This window comes from Rosa rugosa, chromosome 6 (genome assembly GCF_958449725.1).
Source record: "Rosa rugosa chromosome 6, drRosRugo1.1, whole genome shotgun sequence".
Lineage (NCBI taxonomy): Eukaryota > Viridiplantae > Streptophyta > Magnoliopsida > Rosales > Rosaceae > Rosa > Rosa rugosa.
In genome coordinates this window covers 39,427,091-39,449,329 of record NC_084825.1, presented here as the reverse complement: position 1 = coordinate 39,449,329, position 22,239 = coordinate 39,427,091, and the positions used below count along the sequence as shown (strand labels likewise).

Sequence of the window (22,239 nt, the reverse complement as noted above, 5' to 3'; positions counted from 1 at the left end):
GGCGCGAGTATAAATAGCGAAGCCTCAAAGAAGCGTGATCGATTCAGTTTCAAATTTTTTAGAGAGAGAGAAAGTGAGAGACGCAGTGTGAGGTAGAGAGAGAAAATGCCGAAGCGAAAGCAGCGAACCGGAGCCGTTCAGCCTCTGAAGACGCAGAAGCGTATGCGAAGAGCCAAGCCGATTTGCTCTTGCACCTCTCCTCGTTTCACTTCTTCTGGCCCCGCCTTCACCTGGTTCGCTCTCTCTCTCGCTCTGTGAATTTGAATTTGAATTTCGAAAACCGGTTTGAATTTCGTGGATTTGGATTTTGTGTGTGTTTGCGAGTGTGCGTGAATGGACTTGCGCTTTGATTTGAAATTTGCGTCGGTGAATTTGAGCTTGTATCTGTGTGAACTTGCTTGAGAAATGAAGGAGCTCAGAGGAATCGGAGCTTTGATTTGAATTTTCTGTACTTCGTTTGAATTTCGAAGCTCAATCGTTTGAATTTTATGTCTTCGAGCTCGATCTGGATTTTGATCCTTGTATCTATATGTGGATTTTGTTACTGTGGATGAGCTTAGCTAATTGAGAAATGAAGCATGATTTGAATCTGCTAAAGTTTGTTCGAAATTTGAAGCTGAATCATGCGTTGCGTGTGAACTCATCTCTTCGAACTTAGATCTTGATTTCGATATTTCTAACTTGCTGTTGATTTTGAAAATGAATGATACTAATTCTCTGTGCTGCTTTGAATTTTACTTTTCCGGCGGTCTGAATTAGTTGAGTCTAAATCTAGCAAAAAGCTCTTTCGTCTGTGCCGTTTGGTTTCCGAGAATTTAAACAGAAAAAAGATGTAAAAATTAAAGAGTTCAATTCAGCAGTAACCAAACAGAGCCTAACTAATTATCTGAGTTCGTTGGACTTGAACAGTTACGAGCAGGACGTTTGGACGGAGATCGCAAAGTTTCTGGACGGAAAGTCACTGGTGATGCTCGCTGCGACATGTCGTTGGTTCCACGCGCTGGTCGAGGACGGGAGCATATGGAGGTACTTGTGCTTGCGTGATCTTCAGGTCCCTGCTCCTCGCCACCCGGCGGCGTTTGATTGGAAGAAGCTCTACATTTCCGCTTTCAGTAAGGACCGCAGGATCTCCCTAACGTGTGACGTGTCAATTAGATAACGGTCTGATCAAGTGTTTGTGATTGCTAATGGTGTTGGGGGGTTTTTGCAGATGGGAGTCATTCTTACATGTTCCGCCAGCCGGAGAAGCATATAGGTGAGTGTCCCATTTTCCCATTTTTGGTTCTGGTTCAAAACTTTTGTGTGATTTATACATTTTTGTAAGGTCCTTACCATTTAAATTTGAGTAGCTACTCAGTTTTGATGTGCAAGAACTTTGTTTATATCTGACTTAACTTCCAAGAAAATCAGCGATTAATGGAATTTATGGATGTTAGCTGTGTAAAACTAGTTTCACTTTTCAGCTGGTTAATCTATCTCATTGGATTATGCCTAATGAGTGCCAAACTAGACTAATGGCTTCTTCCCTGTTGTGTCTTGACTCTTGAATGAATCAGACTGGATGCGGATCGGTGCATTTTTCCTGGAATCTTCTTCAGTACTCCTAACAGAAAGGCTGAGCACCCCACCGAAATTCCCCAAGGAAGATAGCATTCAGAAAATGTTGGAGACGAGCGGCAGTTGTGTGTTGAACAATATTGTGAAACCTGGGATATGGATTGCAGGTAACTTCAACTAGAGTCAATTAATCCTAGCATTTTCATTTTGAACTAATCAAGAGTATGAACTGTTTGTTATATATGCAATTTGATAACTTCAATTTTGAACTGAAATGAATTTTCACAGATCTCCAGCTTGTTCGATGCCCTGTCTGCGAGCTCAACACTTGTGATGGTAAGAAGAAACAAAGTCTTCTTGCTACTTAATATACTGTGCTTGATACCTGAGATTAGAAGTTGTTGTTATATGCTTGAAGTATCACTCCTCACAATGTGCATTCCTTAAAGGCCACTGTAACTCATCTGCTTAGTTATTACTTATTATTTAAGAGTTCAATCATGCTTCATTTTTTTCTTCAAAGCTCACAATGTGCTATTGCACATTATCACTCTTCACCAATGCACTGTCTTCTCTTCTGTTAATTAAAAACCAGACTGCTAAAATGATATCAAGAAGGGCAACTTGGTTTATGTGTATGTTTCATTATTATGCTCATCGACTACATAACTGAGAGAGCTTGCAAATATCCACAGGAACAATGCAAACATTGGATGCAAGGCATATTGAACTGTTCTTGAGTGAGGGATACCAGGATGGTAGCTGGGAATATGAACTTATTGGAATTCAGGATGTCAAAAAGCATGTTGAGGGTGCTTCTGGAGCTATTTTCGATGTCAAACACCTCAAAGACTCTTCAACTTCAGGTAAATTAGAAGCTATCTGCACTACCTTTTTACAACACCGAAAATTAATCAACTTTGCTTTTCTACTAAACGCCCTAAACGTACAGAGGCGAAAATGTTTAATTAGTCTTGATAGGGAGTTGTTTCTCTAGTTACCACTTTTACTTCTTTAAGTAAAATGCCCATCAACTATCTTTTGAACAAGTCAGTCAATAAGGTGAAATACTTGAAGCAACTTCGAGTTAGTAAGAATTGTTTTCATTGCCTTGCTTCCATGTCAATTACTATTAGCCAGAACTTTAGTTACATCTGTTTGATGAACATACCTGCTGATCTGGTCTAATTTCCGAATGACACTGCAGCAGTCTTCAACCTCAAGTCATGGGTCGGGAAACCGAATGACTGGCAACCCAAGGCTGTGATCACAATGCATGCAGTTGCTGTCAACACAAATCTGCAGAGAAATGAAGGTATTATAAAGAAAACGAAAAACCAAACTCTACAAGTCCTCTTTTCCGTGGTGTAACTCTCTGCATCTTAGGAAGCCTATGAAAGACTATTTATTTTGTTTCCAAACTTTTCCATAATTTTGTCTACTTTTTGATACCAGGCCTGCAAGTCAAATACCATGTGATGAGAGCTGGAGCTGGAGGAGAAGTTGTATCTATTCGAATCTCGCAGCAGCTTCTGTAGAGTCCCACTAGTCGACTAATCTTAGCCAAAAGGAAATTTAGAAGCCTTTCGATAATCTGATAGACAGAAATTTTTCAGAGAAGTAAAAGTATAACCCTTATGGGGTATATATGCATCAAGTCAGTTACTAGTTTTACAGTTTTACTATTGCTCCCTTTAAAGGGGATAGCGATCTTACAGACTCAGATAGTTTGTTCTTCCCAGTCGAAATTATAAATACATCAGTAGCTGCTGCGCATGGTTACATCAAATACATGTCTCTACATGCATGAAATTAGCAAATGGTGCACAACACAAGTATACATGAATAGCTGCAGAATCATCTCGGAATAAAAAATTTTGTGTGATCGAGCTTTCACAGCTGATGAACAAGCCTCTTAAGTTTGTATGCTGTATGCTTGGATTCTCAGTAACTTATGAATAATAACTTAACATCAGTTTTGAGCAACAGTTGGCCATTACTAATTTACTCATGTACAGGCGTGGATTCCGAAACTGAATGAAATCGTTTACTGGTGCAGATTCCAACAGTTATTTTTGGGTAGATGATGAACAGTTCTGGTAATGAATACTCCCTCAAAAGACTTTCCTAATTTTATTATGCACTTCACTTTGTAGTTGAACAAGCCTTGAGAATAGAAGTGGGTTTAGTTGTTGATCTCACCTATAAGCTCTCTTTCAATTTGACATAAACAAGTGCAACCAATACCACATGTATACTCTGACCTTTGCCCTCCAAAACATATTCTAATTGGTAAATCTTACAAAGCAAATTATCATGATAATAAGTAATCATTACCATATATTAGTGATTGCTCTTCTGTGGGCTTGAGCGAGCAAGCATTACACTACAAACTTTTGACTTTCACAATTTTTCATTACTTTAATCAACTTCTCATCTCATACAAACCAGCTACACATATTATATATGTACTAGCTATATACCTTACCATTCTGGTTCCAGATACTTTGAAACAAAATGGACATCTCAGATATCCTCTTTCTCCTTCTCTTCCTATTTCCTCATTTCTATGCACTAGAATTAGACGACTGTCCAGCCTCCATGTGTGGCAAAGGAAAGCAGGTGATCCGGTTCCCTTTCGGGCTACAAGGCTATCAACCCAAAAACTGTTCTTACCCAGGTTTCGACCTAACCTGCAATACACAGGGCATAACAGTCCTGAGACTTCCAAACTCGGGAGAATTTTTTGTCCGAGCAATCGATTATGTCACACAAGAGATTCAACTCTATGACCCTAGTAGTTGCCTTCCAAAAAGGCTTCTAACCCTCAACCTTTCAGGCTCTCCTTTTGTTGCTGCTTTTTATCAGAACTACACCTTCCTCAGCTGCCCTGCTTCATTCACAGAGTCAAAGTTCACCCCCATTGGTTGCTTCAGTAACTCCACAACCTCAGTCTTGGCAACCCCTTCCATCAGCCTCGCAAATTCAATGTCTGAGGTGTGCAAGATCATCGCTACAATGCCAGTTCCGGTTTCTGGGATAGTTGAGTCTGAGGATGGATTCTCAACCAACTTTGATTCAGACCTTAGTTTGACATGGTATGAGCCTGGTTGTACTCCTTGTGAAAGTGAAGGTGGCATTTGTGGCTTTGAGAGCAACACTAGCCAAGTACTTGGTTGCTTCTACAATTCTAAAGGTACTACTTGTTTCTTTGATCATCATTTCCCAGTTTTCTAATTCAAATACTTGCCCTCCTACAATTTCCCATCGAATTTTTGGATCCCAATTGATGCAGTAGTGTTTCATTTGTTCACATCTTAGTCGGTCAACTATCGTCGTGTCACCTACCACATCAGTTTTTGACCAAAAATTTGTGAGATTTGAAGTTATAGACATAATTCCTTGGGGGTTGGGCTTATAAAATGACTGTTTCTTCACAGATCAAAACCCTAAAAATTATAACACAGATGACATATGAATCTTGTGTAGCCGTTCTGGTTCAATGTAATGGCTTTTAGAGTATAAAAGCTTATAAAATACGGTATTGTTATAGTATACGGTATTGCATTAGATTAATTAGCAAAACCATTGACAAATGAAAACCATGTCAACTATCTGCAGCCGACATGATTTGAAGAAGTTCATTCTCCCTTCTTAAACACGCTTTCCCTCTTTATCTTATTAAAAAAGTTCCACTACATTTCTTGCTGGGGAAGCGACCAGAGATCAAAATTCAATAATTACTCCACTGTAATCTTTTTTCAGTACTTTTTTGTTTTTTAAATGGAGAATAGATGAAGAAGATGAACTAGTAATGATGGGAAAAAAGGGAAGGAAAAAGCAAAACTATAATATTGTTGCTTTCTCTTGCATTTTTCAACAGTACTATATAATATGAGTGGTTTTCTACCTCGAATTCTATGGCGTTTGCCTTGATCTAGCTGAACTCAAAAGCCATGGACTCTTCCCCAATTCTCCCCCTTGTCTACATACTATCTCATTCTACATTCGATAAATTGAAATTATGTGCACCAGTCAGTGGACTGTGATCCTACATATCTGCAGAACAAAGTGGTTGTTTCCGGCACTAATGGCTTCAGATTCCAGGCAGATCAGGCGACGGTTTCCAAGTTTTCAGGATTATTTGTGTCTCCATCGCGGTACCAGCGCTCACAATGGCGATTGGGATCGCTTGCTTTGCATGCATCAAGGACAGGAGTGGGATCAGTCCTGGTCGCACTGCACAGCGGAACCCCACTGCAGTTGCAGCAGAACCTGAACAACAATCCACAATAGTAATGAATGGTCTGGATCAGACCACCATTGAATCCTATCAAAAGCTAGTTCTTGGTGAAAGCCGGCGGCTTCCAGGACCCAACGACACCACTTGCACTATATGCTTATCAGAGTATCTCACCAAAGACACGGTAAGATGCATCCCAGAGTGTAAACACTGCTTCCATGCTGAATGTGTTGATGAGTGGCTGCGATTGAACGGTACATGTCCAGTTTGTCGAAACTCCCCCTCCCCAGCTCATGTCAACTCAGATGGGGTCTGATGTCTTTTATTATCTTATTTCATGTAGTTATTCCCTCTTTACTGTATATAATGGTTAAAATTTTGTGAGTCCAAGCTTTAGAAGACCGTTCACTCAATTTTGGGTTTATGTGTTTATACTGAGGTAGGCTTAGGCTTATACTTTGTAAACATGTCCACTTCATTCATTTTCAGTTTTCCTGGAGCATAAATGTTAAAACAATAAAATATAATAAAATATAATAAAATAGCTTAAGATACCGCTGATGACACATTAAAGTACAAAAATGAAGATTGCATCATATTATTGCTTCAGTCAAATTGTCAAGGATCATGGTACACAAAAGTAGTACATAGTCAACAACTGGGAACCTTACAGATTCAAATATACACAGTTACACACTTCAGCCACTATTCATACATTGAAGGAGAAACTTGCTACATGAAGTAACCTTATAAAAGGGTTAAATGAAGCACACCACGTACTCATTTCTTTGCGAGCAGCTTCTTTGGAATCTTCTCTATAGGGGTAGATTTAAGCATAAAAAGCCTGGCAGCACGCTCTCGCAAAGTACCCCCACATTTTAACCCACGAGCTTGCAATTCCGATTTCAACCTTTCCGCGCCAAGAACCTGCCACAATGAGGGTCCAAAATGAGTTAAAAATGCTTATTGAAGATTTTAAGTGATAGCAGTATAAGCACAACAGAAGAAATGATGGTGAAAGCTGTGATGACAAAAGCTATAGACAGGTATATAAAAAGCATCCGGGATTTTATTTTGCTTTCAACTAAGCAGATAATCTGATTCGTGTTCGAGGTGGACTAAAAAAGTAAATACTGCTCAATAGGGATTTGATCCAGAGGAAGCATGCAAATGGACTAAATCACCCAAAAAATGACATGATAAAGTAGTTTCAACAAACATACCTCCATTTCTGCTGCTGAACTGAACTCATCAAAATTTAGCGGCTTCTCCATCTCTTCAGTTTTCTCATTAGCAACTGTTTCTTCCTGAACAACTGGACTGGACTCTGAAGAACCATTGGCTTTGGATACAATCGATGTACTTTCAACTCCTTGCCCATCATCTGACTTAGAAATCTTCTGAGGTTGACTAACTAATTCTTCCATATTTCCCATCTCAGTTCCATTGGAATCCATCTTTTCATCTAGCATTGCTTCAACTCCCAGAACAGCATCAGGAGCTGAACAAGGTATAGCTATCTTCTCATCCTGAATCACTGGTTCAACCATGCCATTTTTCTCAGTATGAATAGATTCTTGAACAGTATGAACAACCATCTCTTTCTCTTCCTCAGAGCCACTCTCACATGCGCCTCTACCTGAGGTCTCACCATCTTGTTTCCCACCAGTCACTGAATCCAAACTGCCCTCAGCTTCCTTATTCAAATCTGAGCTATTCCCATTATTTGATATGGTTGATTTCTCCATCTCATTATCACTGTCATCTTCCTCTGTATCACTATCATTTCTTCCCATCCTGACAAAAGCCAAAAGAAAAGAATTCAGATATCAATACCAACAAACTTAATTCACAGAGATTACAGAGTTGCCAGAATGTTATAGAAATCAAAGGAATTTAATATTTCTACAACAGAGGTTCTCCATTGCTCAAGATTTGAAACTGCCACCTGCATTACTCTAAACCTCAAATAACCTTCTCGCTTAACCAAGTTGAGATTAAACTTTCATGCATGAACCTAATAGTTCCATTGGTTATCTTCATACCTTTATATTTCTGATCAATATCACAAATCCACAAAAACTAGCCACATATATCTTCAGTTCCCCATCACATTATTCAACTTTACTTTCTAAACTCCCTATCATACATATCATTAAGCAACAAATAACTATCCTTGACAAAACCAACTTCCTATCACTAATTTACATACCACAAAATGCACATAAATCAACACGAAATAAACACATAAATAAATAAACAAAAGTTGCAAAAAAAGCTTACCAAATTTTCATCCTTTTCGACTTGGGCTGGGCATTCTTCACCACAGCCTTACCCTTCCTCTTCCCACTCATGGCCTCCTTCACCGAATCCAACACCTCCGAAACGCACCTGGCCGACTCCTCCCTATACTTCTTCACATACTTCTCCGTCGCGGCGTCCCCCGTTCCCTTCTTGCCCTTCTTCGCCAGGCTCTTCAGAAACTGCTCCCCCTTCTTCTCCATCTTCCTCTGCTCCTCCAACGCCCTCCACTCCTGCAGCCTATTCTCCGCATTCACATGCCTCAGCCTCCGCCCACTCATATCCCGACACGCGTCGAAGTTGCTCGTTTTCTTCTGCCCCGCCTTCGTCGCCGCGCCACGGAGGAGCGACCCGAACCCGCCCTTCCCCCCGACGAGCCTCAGCAGCAGGTGGACCGTCGGGAAGTGGTGCGGCGCGTCGGAGCAGGAGAGTACGGAGTCGCCGCCGTCGCCGAGGTGGCGCGTCCCGGTGAGGAGGCGCTGGTGGCGGAGGGGTATTTTGGTGATTTCGTAGAGGCGGTGCTTGATGGAGGCGGCGGAGACGTTGGGGGTCGTGAATTTTAGGTTTAGGGTTTTGCCTTCCAAGAGGTTTACGAAGAGATTGTATGTGGTTGGGTTCGCGGTGGTGTCCGCCATTGATGAAGATCGGAGAACTTTGCTAGGGTTTGAGGTTTGAGAAGGAGAAAGAGAGAGAACCAGATTTGATTTGGAGGTTTTGGATTTTATATTCGGGAAAAAAAGTCGCAATTGCTGTTTATAACTTTATATAGTTTTATGGATTAAATTCCGGGTCGAATCCTTTGTCGATGTAAATACGGTTTCGTCCCTCTGTTATTTCTTTAGTGCAAAATATCATATCATGTCGGATAAAGTTCGTTTCGGGTAAATACCAATGATAATCATTTGATTAGTTAATAGTTGCAAAATATCATATGGAAACATGTTGTTTCTCCTAAAAAAAAAATAAAAAAAAACATGTTGTTAACTTTTGTGTTACTAAACATTTCACACATACTATTTTTAAATGAAATTAGTTTTTCTCTGCACATATGCTCTGTATGTGCAAGTATTTTTTTTTTTCTGAAAAAAAAAAAAAACAATTATTACAGAGAAGAGACAATGTGAGAGAAAATGGGTTGTGAGTTTTTTTTTAATCAATATATATTTTATAAATGTCATAATTAATTGTTCTTGTGATTTAATTAATTTTAAATTTTCTAGAGTTATTTCTATCAAAATTTTAAATTTTGGTTAACAAACCCTCTTCTCTTAATAATAATATTATAGATTATAGATGTATATCAAAAATGAAAGTATATCAATATCTCTACCTGACATATTTGATTCAATACACCATTTAAAAAAATGAACCTGCCAATCAAATAAGCTACTTTGTTGTGAGCCAATTGACTTCAACCATATTCTAGTTATATTTCTTCAACATTTTCACATAACTGAGATTATACCCATTATTTGGTCAACACATAAAGTAACTATGTAGTCAAATAACCTAACACCTAAATTCTACAATTTATCATATCCTATAAGAGCGGGTGGCACAACCGTAAGTAATTGGCAGCGAATAACTATTGTTATCCGAAGTGGGGTGGCTCGGCCGAAGTTAGAGGCGGCGCCAAGCAGTCGGGTGGTGTGAGGGTAAATATGTCATCCAATATAACCGTTAAATAGTAGGGTTTTTGTCCATTTACCCCATTTTTAGAGATTTTTTTCCCACTTACCCCATTAAATTTTTTTAATTCCCTCTTACCCAAAACACTCTAAGGAGGTCTTCCCTAATACCCCATTAAGATTTATTTTTTATTTTTTAATTTTTTTTAATACCATTTTACCCTCACCCCTTTGAAACTTAGAGAGAGAGAGAGAAACCATAGGAGACTTCGCGCGGAGCTCGGTCACCGGCCGCCAGAATCAAGCCAACTTTCGCCGGATTCCAGTCATCGGCCGCCGCCCACTGGATTTTGCTGAAAATCTCACCGGAAAGGTTTTTTTGCCCCTAATGTCTATTGCCCCCCAATAGACGTCTATTGGGGGGCAATAGAGGTTTATGAAACCTCGCCGGAAGTTTCCAAAGAGGTTGTTATAGATATCATATGAGGTTGGAGAGGTTTATTGTCCTCTGAATAAACCTGTATTGCCCCCAAATAGGTGTCTATTGCCCCCAAATAGGCGTCAATTGCCCCCCAATAGATGTCTATTGCCCCCTAATACCCATTTATTTCTTAAAATTAGACAAATAAAACTTTGATTAAAGAAAAAAAACGAGGAGATTACATCAATTCAAAACGTTTACTGCCCCCCAATAGACTTCTATTGCCTCTCAATAGACATTTAAAACTTTTTTTTCCCTCTTTTTCTGTCCCAATACTTCAAAAAAAAAAAAAAAAAAATTGATCGGGCACCCAGAAAATGATCTGGGCACCCACTATCTTTCTTTATCTCTCTCACCTTCAACTGTAGCAACCGTTTGCAGGTTTGCTACCAAAGTGATCGTAGCACCTTCAACTGCTCAAACCACCGGCCTGAACACCCGCGCCGACGAGACTGCAAGCGTAGTCGCTGACTTCAACGCCGGAGTCGCAGACTTAAAAGAGGGAAACGCCGATCTCTGGCCTGAGGTGGTGGTGATGCTGCTCGTCGATCGAAACGCCGCAGTCGGCTTTGCGGTGACTGGGATCGGACTACACCGGCTACGAAACGGTCGAAACCAGCTCCAATGTGGCTGGATCGGACTTCACCGGCTGCGAAACCCACTCTAATGTCGCCGGCCCAATCCTTCACCGGAGAGAGAGCAAGATTCATGCTGCTCAGTCCTTCACCGGAGAGAGAGAGAGAAGAGGAGAGAGGGAGAGAGAGTGTGAGTCAGTCGTGCTGGAGAGAGAGGAGAGTGGCATAATTTATAATTTATTAATTAGGCTGAGGGTAAAAAGTAATTTATAATTTATTAATTAGACTGAGGGTAAAATTATCTTTTTATGTTAAATTGGATGGATGAGAATAAAAATCTGTTATTGGGGTAAGTGGGATAATTTTATTTAATTTTAGTGTTTTGGGTCAAGGACAATTACTACTAATTGAGAAGGGAGGAAACGGTAAAATAGAGATTTCAACCTCGGAAGCAAACAAACAAAACCAACTGATATTCTCAAAAAAAAAAAAAAAAAAAAAAAAAAAAAAACCCAACTGGTGTTTGCTTTATCAAACGAAAGAACAAAAACAAAACCCGACTGGGGGGTTGTGTCCTTGGTTGAGCTTCCAGCCCAGAACACTAAGTCTCCTGTGTTCCTTAACAACTAGAAACTTTTGTCTCTTAATACCAATTCCACAGTTCAAAACAGACCCAAATATATAAAAGTTAGTTTTTTTTCAGATGGGTGAAAAGGGTCGGAGCTTTCCGGTGGATCCGAGTGTGCCCCGATGGGTCTGCCAGAATTGTCGCCACAACCTTTGCATCGTCGGCGCCGATTCCTACGCCGACAAATTCTTCACCGATTTCTCTCGTTCTGGTTAGTCCTGCATGTGTGTTTGTGTTCTTGCTTCGAATTCTTGAATCCCATTTTGGGTTTTGCTAGTTTCTTGATTGGTGGAGATTATGTGGTTTTATAGATTTGAAATGGAGTTTGAGTTGAACTATTGCTCTTTTGGGTTCTGAATTTTGGTTTCAGGATGAGAAAAACCATAAAGTCTTAAGCTTTTGATCGAAAAATTGAAGCTTTTGATCGAAAAATTGGGCTACGTAGTTTTTATTGCTAGCTCATCTGTTTTGATCGAGACCCTTTTACGCATTTTGATTGATTTAGTTTGCAACCCTTTTTCTGTGAAAGCTTAGTTAGAATGAGAGCTGGGTTGGAACTTGGATTGAATCTAAATAGGTTATATTATTTGAATGTAGTGGTAGAATGGCAACCAAGTTAAGGATTTGATGGTGGCTGAATGTTGAGAAGTGAAAGCTAATAACTTTTTGAATAAGACTGATGCTGTTATGTGTTTTTTCCGGTGTTTTTTAATCAGTTGGTTTGCTGATGGACACATGCAGGCATGCAGGGCTCTTCGATGCATGGGGCAAGCAGTGTGTTGGCATCGAAGATGGACAATTCGTTTGTTTTGTTACCGAAGCAAAGACCTCCAGCACAGGGAGTCCCTCCTCGTCCTCGTGGTGGAGCGGGCAATGCAAGCCAGGCTGGGAAGGCGATGGATGAGTCCTTTGTGGTTGTTTATAAATCTGAGTCCTCGGTGGATGGTGGTGGGGCCCAATCGCCGTCACCAGATGGAGGTCCGAATGGTCCTTTACAACCTAACAATTCTGGGTTTCACTCGACTATAACTCTCCTGAAACGGGCATTTGAAATTGCCACCACACAAACACAAGTATGTATCACAGTGCAAAAGTTTCAAGTGATTTATTAGTCTCCATTGATTGTGTACTGCTATGGTGGTGGCAGAAATTGTTTTTGAACTGTCAGTTATGATATGTATTTTCTGTTAACATTTTCAGGTTGAGCAACCTTTATGCCTTGAATGCATGAAGGTATTGTCTGATAAACTTGACAAGGAGGTGGAAGATGTGAATAGAGACATTACGGCATATGAGTCATGTCTTAAACGGTTGGAGGGTGAAACAAGGGAAGTTCTTAGTGAGGCTGATTTTCTCAAGGAAAAGCTAAAGGTGCTTACTTGGAATACGCTGTTTATGCATAAATCACTGTGTGTCCTGTTTTTCTACTAGCATTCCTGTTTTTCACTTTTGATCAACACTTTATCTGATCCTCTATGGATTCTCTTTCAGATTGAGGAAGAAGAGAGAAAACTCGAAGCAGCAATTGCAGAAATGGAGAAACAGAATGCAGAAGTTAATGCTGAACTGAAGGAACTTGACTTAAAATCTGGGCGATTTAAGGAATTAGAGGAGCGGTAATTTTCATTTCCTAATGCTGTTGGTTGAAGTTTCCTGATGAATATCAAGTGTCCATCATTGTGTTTCAAAATTCATCTCTTATGGTTGACTTATATATAAAGACCTTTGAAAGACTTGATTAGTGACTTTGCTTGAACCTAACTTTTAACAGGTACTGGCACGAGTTCAACACTTTCCAGTTTCAATTGATTTCAAATCAGGTGTGTGGAATAATTTTCTCTATTGCTTGTCTGCTTTTTTGGCGGTTGCACTTTGGTTGTCTAGAAAGTACAATTCTCCAGTATATTTGTTTCTGAATTTTTGTTGATTCTGTCATATTGTCTTTTGGTAATGTAATATGGTTTTAAAAGTTTGTTTGCATTGAACTTTATACCAATAATAGCCTTCCTAATGTGGTTTTTGTTACTCCCGGGATTGGTTTCTAACCTATGTACTATGGTCATCATAAGAGTTGCGCGTGTTGTTTTCTTTGATATGGATATTACGATTGTAGAATGGATATGTTCATGGACCAAGTGAGTGAAGTTGGCAAACATTCAACTTTTATTTGGCACCCCTAGTCGGATATTTTTATTGAGTTTTTATGGATGGTTGATATCTGTACTTAACTTTTCTTGGAACTAAGTGCAAGGAAGTTGGAGGAGAACATTTATTCTTGGTGCCTTGTTAGCATACTCCTTTTGTGTCTAAATAGAAATTTTTTGATTGACAGGAAGAGAGAGATGCAATTTTGGCCAAGATTGAAGTTTCGCAGGCACATTTAGAGTTGTTGAAACGAACTAATGTGCTCAATGATGCCTTTCCTATCTGGCATGATGGAGAATTTGGAACCATTAACAATTTTCGGCTTGGACGACTTCCTAAAATTCCGGTTAGAAAGCAAAGCATGCATTCCTTGTCCTTGAGAATTTTCATACAACCAGTGAATTGAATTTTCCCTTATATTGTTCTGGGAAGGGATATTGATGTTTACTGTTTATGAATAAATAGGTCGAATGGGATGAGATAAATGCTGCCTGGGGTCAAGCCTGCCTTCTCCTCCATACGATGTGTCAATACTTCCGGCCAAAATTTCAGTATCCTTTTCATGAGACTCATCAAATTTGTTTATTAAGCTCTTGTGAAATTGACTTCTTGGTGATTTTTATTGAAATGACCTTAATTCATTACCTTCTAGATATCGAATTAAAATACTTCCTATGGGTAGCTACCCTCGGATTATGGACAGCAACAACAATACTTATGAATTGTAAGTGTAGTCTATTCCCATTATCTTTCTGATTTCAGATGTAAATTCCGTATGGTAAATTTTTATGAGTGGCTTGATTAGATGTTATAAGTTCGTCACCAATGTTTATATGTCTTTCTTCTTTACGCGTAGAAGTGTACCGGAATTGATATTTAGATTTGGTTTGCTATCCTGTTTTTAATATCATTTTTCTACATTTTGTTGGATTTTAATTGATTGGAGTATTTATCAGGTTTGGTCCAGTGAACTTGTTTTGGAGCACTCGTTATGACAAAGCAATGACACTGTTCTTGACATGCCTTAAGGAGTTTGCTGAGTTTGCAAATTCCAAGGACCAAGAAAACAACATACCACCTGAAAAATGTTTTAAATTGCCCTACAAGTAAGTTTCGCAGTCTGTATATATGATCATATGGTATCTTATATCATGTTCTAAACATTTGATGTGTTTCCTTCGTTTCCTTTTTTTTTTCTCTCTTTTTTTTTTTTCAAAATGATAGTGGTATTTGCATATGCGAAGATAGTTTATCTCCCACCCCCCCTCAGTTTCATAAATTGGTTGGCTAGTTTTCTTCTGCAAGTTAACTGCATATTTAATGTCATCTATAATTGTTAATGTCCACGGAGACACAGAGACTTCTGTCTTGATACTCACAAATTTTATGCACTTTTTTCTTTTGCAGAATTGAGAATGATAAGGTGGAAAACTATTCTATCACTCAGAGCTTCAATAAGCAGGAGAATTGGACCAAGGCACTCAAGTACACCCTCTGCAATTTGAAATGGGCTCTGTATTGGTTTGTTGGGAATACAAACTTCCAGCCTCTTTCTGCACTTGTGTCTTCACATTCTGAAGTTCCAGGTGTGAGCTCTTTGTACACAAGACGTGGTAACGACTCCAAGTTGGAGTTCCGAAACTCATCACCCATGACATAGATATCGAATATACAGCTTGTAACATGTATATAGCAACACATAGTTTAGTCTTGTGCAGTTTAAATCATTATTTATATTGTATTGTAGTACTTAATGGAAATAATCGAAGTATTGGAGCAAAAGATTGCTGTTTTCTTGTGCAATTACTTTCTTTGCATGGACTTTAAGTTGGTGTGGAAGTGTTGCATTCATAATTTTATTTGTCTTCATAATTTAATTAGGAAATATTTTTACCGACGAAATGCTGAAGTCTTACATTCACAGTTTTAATCAGGAAATAGTTTTGCACGTCGGCAAAAGTGTTCTATACTTCTATTCACAATTTAAATTAGAAAATACTTTGCCGGAGAGGTGGTATTAGTGTTAATACTGTCAAATACTTTTGCCGGAGAGGTGGTATTAGTGTTAATGCTGTCAAGCCTTTTAGATCACCTGTAGTGTCCAAGACTGTAATCCTTTCATTGTGACATAAAACACTTGGTTTTCATTTCAAATAGGACTTGGCCGTTAGTAAGTGTCATTTTCTGTGATCAAGGATACGGGACACGGCAGTTATGAATTATTTGATCACACGAAAAGGATCTGATTCCTTTGTTCATATATTTTGTCTCAATATTTGTTCATATCTGAAATTAGGTTTCCCTTTTTTCTTCTCTTTTTCTAACTATCCAATGCCTAACTATTAAATCTTAAAACAGAAAATAACTTGAGCAATTTGAGTACAGAATGGAGATTGGGATCCAGATTTTTGGAATTGGGTTTTTCCAGCTTGCTTTTACTCAGACTTTTAATTCTGCAAGTATTTTATAACCTTCAAAGTGTATGAGCAAAATAGTGGTAGATTATAACAATTTTGGACACGAGATGTGAATTGTAATATGTGATTACGTAGGAAATTGGCTCTTTTCAATTTATTCACGTAATGAAAACTTGAAAGAAGTTCCGGCGTGGAAATAGGAACTGATTACTTCCAATGAAACTAGCATGACAATAGCTAGAGAGCACTCTAAACCTCTAAAACTGAAACTAGCATCTATATATACTCCCTTCCAGTCTTTAAAGTAATACAATTCAACCAAGGATTTTCATCAAACTTCTTGCTTCCAAGTCCCAACTCACCACCTAATACTTAGAATTGCATCCATGGCTCGCTTGATTGCATTCTTAGCCATTCTCTTCTTCGTTTCGGCTGCACATTCTGCGCCTTCATGCCCCGTCATAGCCCAGGAGATGGCCCCTTGTCTCACTTTTGTGAAGGGTACAACTGACGAGCTATCTCAGGCTTGTTGCAATGGTGCTAAGGACCTGAGCAACAATGTCCATTCCAACCAAGACAAGAAAGACATATGCCTGTGCCTCAAGGACGCCTTGTCCAAGATTGGAGACTATGAGCCATCTAGAGTCTCTCTTGTTCCCAAGAAATGTGGCCTGAAGCTCAACCTTCCTCCCATCGATCAAAACACCGACTGCTCCAAGTAATTAAAACACACTCGAGATATCTTATTACTAATTAATACATCAACTATCACCTTATATGGTACAAGTTAATGTCATTCTTGAGCACACATTGAAGTTTGGAGGTACTAAACTTTAGTTTTTTGCTATGCAGGTTTGCTCTAATGGGTTATTGAAGCATGATTCCTGTATGCTATAGCAAGACCGTAATCCCCAATTAATGAGAGGAGTATGAAATAAATAATAGTGCTTATTTCCCACATAATGTACTATTCAGCCATGAATAATACTAGTTACGTATGAAAAGAGTGTAGTAATTGAAATTACTTATATTTATTTCCTGTTTTATTTGATAATATCTGTGTGTGTTTGTAACGTTTTAACTATCAATGACCAAAACAAAGTAACAAGATAAGTTTAACTAAAAAAGTACAGAAATTGAAAACACCAGTACAATGATTAGTTAAAAGCCTAAAACTTTCAAAATGTCGTCAAGAGATCTCAATACTCGTAAAGGAAATCGGAAAACAACCCAATTCAGCTCAAGAAATGTGCAAAACAGCATAATGTGCATATCAGTGCTTGTAATTGGGGTGACGTTAGATGACCATTTGCCGTGGGATTGGGGTTAAATAACATGTTTACTGGACGGTAAATAATGTGGAGGTTAAAAAAGTTATTCTGATTATACGACATGGCGTTTGAGACTAAGCCTCCCAGGGCTTACTGCGAATATTATGAAAATGAAGCAGTGTTGCTCCGAGTTGTGATGGAGTTTCAGTCTCTTGCGTCCGGGAGAGAAGAAGAGTCATAAAGGTGAATGCTTTCTCTTGCTCTCTTCTTAGTTTCTGTTGGGCTGCTAAGAAAACATAGTAAAACGACGCAAAGTCTAAACCTTTTATGCTTATTACTCATTGGTTTCATTGTTTTCGACTTCAATGTTAAACCCAATAAAGTTTGATGCTTTGGTTCATAATCTAAATTGGGTTATATTCATTGGGGCTTGGTTAGTCATTCATTATATGTAAAACTTAACTTGGCTCAACCCCAAAAAGCCTTAATCCCAAGTTGTGAAGCTTTTTCATGGAATCTATGAACATGTTCTTTTGGTTGATTGAGAAAAGATTACGGATTTTGTATCCCATTATATTTCAGTATTATTGAAGACCCAAGAACCAATAGGAACTTAGGAATGTAATATTTCTTTTCTCCTACTGGGTGTAAACCATAGTGGGTTATGAATGTAAAGCCTAAAAGTTGCAGGCAATGGTGCGAGTGTAATGATCATATTGTTTTGCCTTGTTGTTGTTCTGTGTTAAACATGTAATGCCTGTTTATAATGTAAACATATCTACTTCTTTCAGCAGAACTTAGGCACCTGAAATGGCATGTAGACGTGCTGTCTCCACCACGGCTACCCTTGCCACGAGACGTTTCCATCCTTCATTGAGTCACGTCCTTCATGATAACAATGAGGATACTAAATCACATTCACCGAGTTCAAGCACTCAACCCAACATAAAGAGTATTTTGCCAAGTGGATCTTACAACTCGACAGTTGGATTTAGCTTTGGTTCTCAAAGTAGAGGGAGGACATGCTCATCATTGGCTTGGAAAATGGGCCTTGGATCCTTTCATTATAGGCATATGTCAACCACAATTGGTGATGGGTCTGATAAGATGGATGACATTGGATATGTTGCAGAGGTTATTACAGATAAGACTGTGGAAGTAGTTACCTCCCAAGGACCGGCTGTGAGTGAAGTGGCTGTTGCTGCAGCAGATTCTTTCTTGCCTGTTGCTGGCCTACAATACTTGATCGATTTCGTTCATTCTCTTACCGGATTGAATTGGTAAGTGAATCGATTTTAGAGGGATTCTCTTGGTTGTTCTCTGTGATGTTTATTTGTCTGTTTCTGATGCTTTAAGTAAATTTTTAGATGTTGTTTATAGTTCATACTGAGACATTTTATATGGATGTGATGTTTTGCAATTTGGTGCCGGAATATTTATTTGTTGAATGAGCTGTGTTTCTATGTGCATATAGTACCTATTTTATTTCACTGAAAAATATTTTTATTATATGGTATATATGTTCTAGGTGAATGGTTTTCAAACTCTCAGTACGTGTTTGTTTTTCTGTTGGTGTGGCATTACACATTCACTTCACAGTTTGACCAATTCTAGGAAATGTCATTATGTAAGGGAAAATTTGAAATCACGATATTGAAATTCAGTAGACTAAATAAATGATCAAACTGAGCACATGAAGATGAAATCCATAGTGTTTTGGAGGAAGGTTAATATAAATAACCATTCTTTACATTCAGTTGATTTTTTTTTTTGCTCAAATCTAGGCAAGTGAAAATTAAGAAACGTAAAGGGAAGATAAATAAATAGAGGTACAAAATTTATGTCACTAATTTGATTTACAGCTATGTTTCTATAATAATTGTTCAAAAAGAACTCTGTATTTTTAAATGTATGCCATGCATATTTGAAAACCTTTGCAATTGCCAAAGCATCAATGGTTTGTAATACTTGACTTGTCTGGAAGTGAGAGACCACTTACTCTTGGTTATCCTCAGAAGTAATTAATTGTTTTTCCAGGTGGGCATCAATAGCTTTAACAACTATTTTGATTCGAGTGGCTACAATTCCTCTTCTTATTGATCAACTCAGGGCTACTACAAAGCTCAATGTAAGTTGTTCATTTCCTTATAGTCAGTGGATTTCTGTATGTGGGTCTTCGTGCATGTGGGAATCTCTTGTGGAAAACTAGAATTACATCAATGAAGTTCCCGTATGCTTGAGTTCAAAATGGTTGTCATAGATACTCCAGACTCTCTCTCTCTCTCTCTCTCTCTCTCTCTGTGCCTTTTTTTTTTAACCAATTCTATGACAGTCATGTTTTGTCAACTCTCCCTCTTATATGTCATTTGATCTATGCAGTCTTAGCTTTTTTATTGTTTTATATAGCTTCCTCAGTTGGTTTGGAAGGACAGAACATTTTATACGTGCCTCACTGTGTTTACCTTAATTTGTGTTTCATATTGCAGTTGATGAGGCCTCGTTTAGAGCAGTTGAAACAAGAGATGCAAAATATGGTATGAATAATCTTTTTTTTTTTTTTTTTTTTCATTTTCATGTGTAAGGGGCGGGGTGGTTGGGATGTTTGGGGGGGGGGGGTGTGAGAAAGTGGGTATGGGCGAACAACGAACAATGTGGGAGCGTGTTAGTCTATATGATGAAACTCATCAGAATCCATCATAGCATGTTTGCTTCTTTCAGCGGATTGCCATTGTTGTCGATTTCATTCCCAAGTTTAATTGTCTCAGATGATATAGTGGATGTTATACAGTTTGCAAAAAGCTTCATTTTCAGGGTTTGAAACTTTGAACACATTTTATTTGTTAGGAAGCAGATCCTGAGGTTTTAAGAGAAGGTCAGAAACGGATGATGGCATTGTTCCATGAGTAAGTGTTTTTCAGTCTGATTGAATCACTTCTGAAGTCAATTTTTTACGTTTTATAGCTGCTTGTTTGTCAGCTATACTTGGCTATCATTTTTTATTTAATAAATGTTATGACTTATTTCAAACTTTGAGTTTAGATATAGATTTCTTAGCTACAGTTCATTTCAGTTCCTATCCTCATGCAGCCATCTTGTGTGCATGCCCAGGCATTTAAGTCGTTAACTATGAAACTGCATAAAATTCTGCAGATACGGAGTCACTCCATTTTCTCAATTGAAAGGATTATTCATTCAAGGTCCTATTTTCATCAGCTTCTTTCTTGCTGTAAGATATGAGCCTGTCAAATTTATAGCATCTGTTAGTTCCATTTAAGATTTGATACATCTCTTATTCTTGAATTTGTGAATTTCAAATTTTGTAACACTTATTATTGTAGATTAGAAACATGGCTGAGAAAGTTCCGTCTTTTCAAAATGGTGGAGCTCTCTGGTTTACTGATCTCACTACTCCAGATAGCATGCTGATCCTTCCAATTCTGACAGCAATGACATTCTGGATCACAGTTGAGGTAGGGCTTTTCTTTTATTGATTTATCTTGCAAAGTATGGTATTTAATACGTGTTTGGCATATGGTGAAGTAAGCATCAATTGATTGTGAGTCAATACCACTTATAGTTTTTGCTGATACCATTTCTTTTGTCTTATTTCTATAATGGTTTCTAAAGAGTGCTTAATTATGTGATTTCCACTGTTTCATCCACAGTGCAACATGCAGGAAGGTCTGGAAGGAAATCCTGTTGCCCAAACTATGAAAACCTATTCTAGAATCCTAGCTGTCATTGCAGTTCCAGTTATGATGAGCTTCCCCAAGGTAAGTGAATTTTCTGAATTCAATGTTCATGGGGGGAAATAGGATTTGTTAGGAACTGCAGCAGAATCCTTTATTTCACTGTTTGACTCCTTTTCAGGCACTGTTCTGTTATTGGCTCACCTCCAACATCTTCTCTCTTACATATGGATTAGGTGAGTTTTTCCTAAAAATCATGAGCTTCAATTGGTATGTCATTTTTTTGAACCACACTATGAATTGAACTATTGAAGCAAGGTATTTGTTTGCATTGATGAGATGTTCAAATGTGATTGGCATACTGTTTGACCATTCATGGTTTTCTTGGAATCTAGTTGGCAATGCTGCTTCAAGAAGGAAACCTGTGTGCATGGAATGCACATTGCCTGAGGTTTAGCATCTCACCAAACAGTGATCGCATAGGATTTTTTTTTCTCATTTTTCTTTCTGTCAAGTAAAAAACTTTTTACTGGAGGAAAGTTACTAAAGTACACAAGCCATATAGACATTGCTTGGGGCATGATAGAAAAATTGTAATATGTTAGATAAACCAACAAAACCTTGGGTTCTTTCAGCTCTGGTATTGTTTGATCTAATCTTTTCTAAAACATTTCAAGCTGACGGACTATATTATCTTCCTGCAGCAATTAGGCGTCCAGAGGTGAAGAGTTTACTTAATCTTCCTGAAATTCCTGAGCCACCTCCTACTGCATCACAGCCTCCATTTTCTTTGTTTGAAGCAGTTAAAAAAGACACTACTATTGAATCCGAACCTTCATTACGCACAGAGACATCGAAGGTTTCTGACAGAAGCATATCGTCGTCTTCAATTCTCAAGCAGAGACTCAAAAGTCTAGAGAAGCATGTCAAGGGGAAAAAGAAACAAAATTAGTCAAAGATCTACCTGAACCCATTCCATATTTCCATGGTGCACGGACCCCGCTTTCTGAAGCAAAGGACTTTGGCACAATAATAATGTGCTAATCAGTTGGTTATAATTTAGGACTAGACGGCGAATAAGTCAGTTAACAGTGGATTCCCTTTTGATAGAACAACTTCGTAGTTAGTACATTATGATCTGTTTCTATCTGTATTGACATTAAACTTGGTTTTCTGTACCTCTTTTCAAATACAAAGGTGCATAAACCTCGGAGAAAAATTCTCTGTTTTTGGTTTAGGAAATATGCTATAGATTAAACTATTTATTCAGCTCATATCTGGAGTGGATCTTACATGATTTTCAC

The 22,239-nt window shown here is 38.4% G+C and overlaps 6 protein-coding genes across 7 annotated transcripts; 5 read left to right on the top strand and 1 right to left on the bottom strand.

Annotated features, from left to right (window-relative positions):
- Window positions 1–97: 97 nt before the first annotated feature.
- On the top strand, window positions 98–3,151 carry LOC133714361 (probable F-box protein At3g61730). Its single transcript, XM_062140457.1, has 8 exons — window positions 98–233; window positions 910–1,112; window positions 1,211–1,255; window positions 1,557–1,724; window positions 1,846–1,893; window positions 2,253–2,423; window positions 2,768–2,872; window positions 3,013–3,151. Exons 1-8 carry the CDS (start codon window positions 106–108, stop codon window positions 3,093–3,095), a joined length of 951 nt encoding a protein of 316 aa, XP_061996441.1. The 5' UTR covers window positions 98–105; the 3' UTR covers window positions 3,096–3,151.
- An 882-nt stretch (window positions 3,152–4,033) lies between these two features.
- Window positions 4,034–6,300, top strand: LOC133714961 (putative RING-H2 finger protein ATL21A). Its single transcript, XM_062141245.1, has 2 exons — window positions 4,034–4,753; window positions 5,665–6,300. The coding sequence occupies exons 1-2, from the start codon at window positions 4,075–4,077 to the stop codon at window positions 6,114–6,116; spliced, it is 1,131 nt and encodes a 376-aa protein (XP_061997229.1). The 5' UTR covers window positions 4,034–4,074; the 3' UTR covers window positions 6,117–6,300.
- A 74-nt stretch (window positions 6,301–6,374) lies between these two features.
- LOC133714960 (uncharacterized) lies at window positions 6,375–8,839 on the bottom strand. The gene is made up of 3 exons (XM_062141244.1): window positions 8,084–8,839; window positions 7,024–7,597; window positions 6,375–6,727 (listed from the first exon to the last, which is right to left on the bottom strand). Exons 1-3 carry the CDS (start codon window positions 8,734–8,736, stop codon window positions 6,581–6,583), a joined length of 1,374 nt encoding a protein of 457 aa, XP_061997228.1. The 5' UTR covers window positions 8,737–8,839; the 3' UTR covers window positions 6,375–6,580.
- Window positions 8,840–11,319: 2,480 nt separating this feature from the next.
- LOC133717698 (beclin-1-like protein) lies at window positions 11,320–15,361 on the top strand. The gene is made up of 10 exons (XM_062144412.1): window positions 11,320–11,624; window positions 12,155–12,486; window positions 12,614–12,784; window positions 12,905–13,029; window positions 13,185–13,233; window positions 13,746–13,904; window positions 14,024–14,109; window positions 14,211–14,282; window positions 14,515–14,664; window positions 14,966–15,361. The coding sequence occupies exons 1-10, from the start codon at window positions 11,489–11,491 to the stop codon at window positions 15,216–15,218; spliced, it is 1,533 nt and encodes a 510-aa protein (XP_062000396.1). The 5' UTR covers window positions 11,320–11,488; the 3' UTR covers window positions 15,219–15,361.
- A 939-nt stretch (window positions 15,362–16,300) lies between these two features.
- Window positions 16,301–17,019, top strand: LOC133713970 (probable non-specific lipid-transfer protein 2). The gene is made up of 2 exons (XM_062139985.1): window positions 16,301–16,693; window positions 16,828–17,019. The coding sequence occupies exons 1-2, from the start codon at window positions 16,362–16,364 to the stop codon at window positions 16,847–16,849; spliced, it is 354 nt and encodes a 117-aa protein (XP_061995969.1). The 5' UTR covers window positions 16,301–16,361; the 3' UTR covers window positions 16,850–17,019.
- Window positions 17,020–17,348: 329 nt separating this feature from the next.
- Window positions 17,349–22,177, top strand: LOC133715126 (mitochondrial inner membrane protein OXA1-like). 2 transcript variants are annotated; one of them, XM_062141498.1, is made up of 10 exons: window positions 17,349–17,489; window positions 18,041–18,526; window positions 19,284–19,374; window positions 19,733–19,780; window positions 20,091–20,149; window positions 20,397–20,472; window positions 20,585–20,716; window positions 20,912–21,019; window positions 21,117–21,171; window positions 21,640–22,177. In XM_062141498.1, exons 2-10 carry the CDS (start codon window positions 18,057–18,059, stop codon window positions 21,885–21,887), a joined length of 1,287 nt encoding a protein of 428 aa, XP_061997482.1. In that variant the 5' UTR covers window positions 17,349–17,489; window positions 18,041–18,056; the 3' UTR covers window positions 21,888–22,177. The 2 variants fall into 2 exon arrangements, with proteins under 2 accessions (XP_061997482.1, XP_061997481.1); XM_062141497.1 differs by having other exon boundaries at window positions 17,368–17,489; window positions 18,038–18,526.
- The last annotated feature ends 62 nt before the right edge of the window (window positions 22,178–22,239 follow it).